This window comes from Nestor notabilis, unplaced genomic scaffold (genome assembly GCF_000696875.1).
Source record: "Nestor notabilis isolate BGI_N333 unplaced genomic scaffold, ASM69687v1 scaffold330, whole genome shotgun sequence".
Classification (NCBI taxonomy): Eukaryota; Metazoa; Chordata; class Aves; order Psittaciformes; family Psittacidae; genus Nestor; species Nestor notabilis.
The window spans coordinates 8811-13166 of NW_009909478.1; the positions used below are offsets into that span (position 1 = coordinate 8811).

The 4356-nt window shown below is 47.3% G+C and overlaps 1 protein-coding gene across 1 annotated transcript; it reads right to left on the reverse strand.

Moving 5' to 3' along the window:
* Positions 1–2769: 2769 nt before the first annotated feature.
* LOC104401530 (fibulin-2-like) lies at positions 2770–4150 on the reverse strand (the record flags this gene model as incomplete). The annotated part of the gene is made up of 1 exon (XM_010012845.1): positions 2770–4150. A coding segment is annotated over exon 1 (1381 nt), but the record flags the coding sequence as incomplete, so codon positions are not given.
* Positions 4151–4356: the final 206 nt, after the last annotated feature.

Genomic DNA, 4356 nt, shown 5'->3' on the forward strand with positions numbered 1-4356 from the left:
TCCACTAGGATCACCCAGTCCTGCAGAGCTGGTGGTGTGCTTCCCACCTTGTGAACTCCCCAAAGTCACCCTCTTACCAGTGGGTTTGCAACAGAGCCCATTTCTGTGATGGCAGCATCTCCCTGGGGCTGTGAGTGCAGCTGCTGCCCCAGAGAGAGCCTGGTCCCACACAGCATCTAGAGAATCACCATGAGGGTGCTGAGACCTTGGCTCCCCTGGAGGGAGGGTGCCCAGAGAAGCTGTGGCTGCCCCAGCCCTGGCAGTGTTCAAGGCCAGGTTGGACACAGGGGCTTGGAGCAACCTGCTCTAGTGGAAGGTGTCACAGGTCGGAACTGAATGAGCTTTAAGGTCCCTTCCAATCCAAACAAGGCTGGAATTCCATGAAAACGGATGGTTCCAAAAAAGCTCAGAGCAGCCAAATAAGGAGAGGGGAAAAAATGGCCCCAGACAAATGGCACCTCACTGGAGTCTACAAGTGAAGATGCTAAATGGATCATCTGAAATGGCTGATGCAAAACACAGTGCAATGTAACACCTTGTTGTACATGCTTGTGTCTAACAGCAGCAGCTTGTCAGATGCAGTTACTGCTGTCCCCAGGGGGGCCTCACCAGGACACAGCCTCTCCCAGGGACCAGACCAGGGCTCAGTAGGAAGGGAACCAGTGTGGGTCATACTGGAACACAGGGGAAAGCAAAGCGCAAAATGAGAAAGAGAATCAAAACACAAAATTAACCTTTCCTAAGCACCAAAGTCCTCCACATTGTTTCCACCATTAGATTACATATGAGCCATCAGAGATTTGGGAGATGAAAACTCAGCTACATATAAAATCAAAGTGAGATATATAAAATATAAGTAATGTAGCCAAGTTTTTAACCAAAGGCATCAGGGATCCAGCCACAGTTGAGTTCTTGTGCCAGGATACAACTAATAGGAAGAACAAATGCAATATCCATCTAGCTTGGGCTCAACTTCTAGTGAATTTCTGTAGAAGCCTTCTATACTTTTCATAGAATCACAGAACCCCAGACTGGTTTGGGTTGAAGGGACCTTAAAGCTCACCCAGTTCCAACCCTCTGCCACGGGCAGGGACACCTTCCACTAGAGCAGGTTGCTCCAAGCCCCTGTGTCCAACCTGGCATTGGACAGTTTTCTTAATTCTGGAGAATTACTACAAAAGCCCACCAAACTAGAATGATCCCACAGCCACTAAAGTGTGTCCGAGTGCCTCTGGAACAAATGTAAGGGAAGAGCTTTGTGCTTCAGCTGCACAGTAATACTGCAAATTAACTCTGTGCACCACGTAGGCAGATGCTTTTTGCCACTTGCATTTGCACTGGGCAGATGAAGGTTACAGATAGATCCTTTTATTCATGTTACACAAACTGGAATGCTGGAATCAGTTCACTACTCGCCCAGGATAATCAGCTCTTCACCCCTGTTTGGTTCACCTTTCACATAACAGAAGGAGCTAGAAGTAAAATATAATAGGCACCTGTGAAGAGAAGGTAGCACAAAGGTAAGGCTTGGAGCACATGAACTATCTATTAAATCACTTTTGAACATCTACACTTCCTAATGGCATCCCTCTGGATGGTGTGTGTGAGGTTCTTCAGGCAGGACCGGTTTGTAGAGCATCATTTTGGTGAAATCCAGAAGTCAAGTCACCTCACTAACCGTGAAGTAAACATTTACAACAAAAACAGAAGTGGAAGTGACAGAAAAAGGCCACCATCCCAACGAGTTGCTGTTTGTGTTGGACCTAGAGTCCCAGCTCCAAATCTGCTCTCCTCCTATCTCCCTTAAGCTTCTTGAGTAGATGGACTAGGCAGCTCAAGATGTCAAAGAGCCACCTAGATAATGTGGGAAGAAGTGTCACTGTCTAGAGAGTAATCGGTATTCTCTATTCAGACTATAAGCATTATACATTTGAGTCTCAGGAGACCATTTTGTGTCACATCTTGAAAAAGGAGATATTACTCTTGATTTGATGAAAAATGAATTGGAAATATGAGCTGCATACGTGCTAATTTCTAGCGATGTAGTTTGCATTCATTACAGTAATGAGCATTGCATAAAACATATAATCAACATCCACTGCAGATGTCAAGAGGAATCCAGAGGCACAGAGGAAATACGTACACTTGCGACAGTTATCATAAACATCATAAACTTCCAGCCCCCAAAAAACAGAAGGCGAGAGGCAGTCCTTTTCTCCCTACTACTCCTCAGGGGTATTTGAGTGTATCTGTCAAGTTCCTGTACTAAGCAGCTTAGACAGCCTTTCAACCATGGGATAACTATTACAAGTGCTGTCAACATTTTTGTAGTGGAATCACAATGTTCCACTTCCTCCCCAGCAAAAGACAAAAGCTACAAATGTCATTACATTCAAGTGGTAACGAGAGGATCCAAGCAAATAACTGATTAAATCCTGGTGTGTAGAGTAAGATCTTTCTCCAACATCACATTAGAAATCAAAAGCAAGTAATGGAAGGAAAAGGTCGGAGTTCAACAAATCATCATCTGAAATAAAGTTCAAATACCAGAAAACACCATCCACGGTCTGTGAAATCAAAGCAAGGCAGGCAATAGTGAAATGGAATCTATTATGTCAAACGAAACACAAACCATCTTCTGACAGAGATCAAAGAAGGTAACTGCTTTCATGCCCATGTGGAGCAATAAGGAGAAAAGAACAGTGGATATGCACCAACATTATTATGAGTAAATGTTCTCTAGGCATCTACACTGGAAGCAGTTCTTACCTTCTGGTAACCTGCGGTTAGCGTGAATAGAGTTGGGATCCCCGTCTTCCTCAGGATGGTAACGATAAAGCGTCTGGGACTGCTTTTGGGATGACTGACTACGGTCTTCCTTTAGAGCAACAGGAGGAGAGGTGGTAGCGCTGAACTTTACCTTGGGGAAAGCATTTCCCTCCTGTGTCTCATGGGAAGATTTCGATGCACTCGGCTCTGTCAAATTCACCTCTTTCAAGCCTAGATACATGCTGTTCCCTGGGTCGTCTTTTCTGGCATGCTTTTTCATTTTAGAGTGAGGGGCTCTTTCTTGAGCTTGCTTCTCTTTGTCTCCTTGCTTGCCCTTTGGTCTTCTCTCCAATTCCTCCGGGTGCTTGGGTGTCTCAGTGGTGGCTCTTGTGTGCTCTGGAGGAGCACTGGTGGTCACTGGTGTTTCCTTATGTGTCACTTGCTGGAGGGATGCTGCAGTGGTGCGCGGCACCCTCCTTCGCTCGCTTCTCTCTGTGGCACTGCGAACTTCAGAGGGGGCCCTGGGCACTGGTGTGGTGGGCGGCACAGCCGGGTCCTCCGTGTCCAGGTCTGCTGGAGCCAAAGCTGAAGGAGCAGTGCTGGCTGGTAGGTAGTCATAATCCTCATTCTGCTCCTGGCTGATGCTCTCTTGCTCTAGGTGAGATGAGTAACTCCTGTATTTTTTTGGAGACTCCACCTGGGTGTTGTCTCCTTCTGGTGCCTCCTGGTCATAGCTGTATGGATCGTCATAGTGCCTCTCAGGCTCATTATCTTCAGCATCTATTGGACTTGCAGTGTTCAGGGCGAACGTGTTACAGTCTGGAAGCTGGTAGCACATCAGCTCACCACCAGCATTCGGGCAATGGCAAACCTTGCAGGGGGGCATGTGGAAGGTGTGCCCCGCTACATACTTCTGGCCCTCGTGGAGGCAGCCTATTCTCCCACACTGAGGACACCCATCTGCTGGCACCACCGCATCAATGCAGTTGGGGGGTAGCTCTGGGCACAGCATGAACTGGCAGCTGATCTTGCCTCCTCCCTTGGGGCATGAGCACTCAGTGCTTCCAAAGTCCACGAAGTAAGACTGCCCCTCAGGCACCTTGCCGTTGATGAAGCCCACGTTGACACAGTCATAGTACTGGTAGCCTTCACACGTGCAGCCGAGCTGCAGGCACGTGGCACAGCACTCGCCAGGCTCCAGCACGTCCTCGATGCAGTTGTCCAGGGGCTGGCACTCCGCACCCGTGCAGTCCCTCTGGGCATGGGAAATGCTGCTCCACAGCAGCACAAGGAGGATGGCATTCAAACAGTTCTGCTGCCAGCTCTGATACCTATCCATAGTCTTCCCAAACAAACACAGCTCCAGTTCAAACTTGCACATTTAATGTTTTGGGGTTTTTTTTCCTAGAAGGCTGTAGGTTTAACTCTGAATCTGCAGTGTTTTCCCAAGTTACCTTGTCTCATAGATCCTAGAGTTATGAAAGAAAACTCTGTTAAAGACTATACTCAGCATATATCCTGTTAAACATTAGAGGTCTTTAAAAGTTGGGACAAAATCCAACATCTGGAAACCTAAGTACAAAAGTA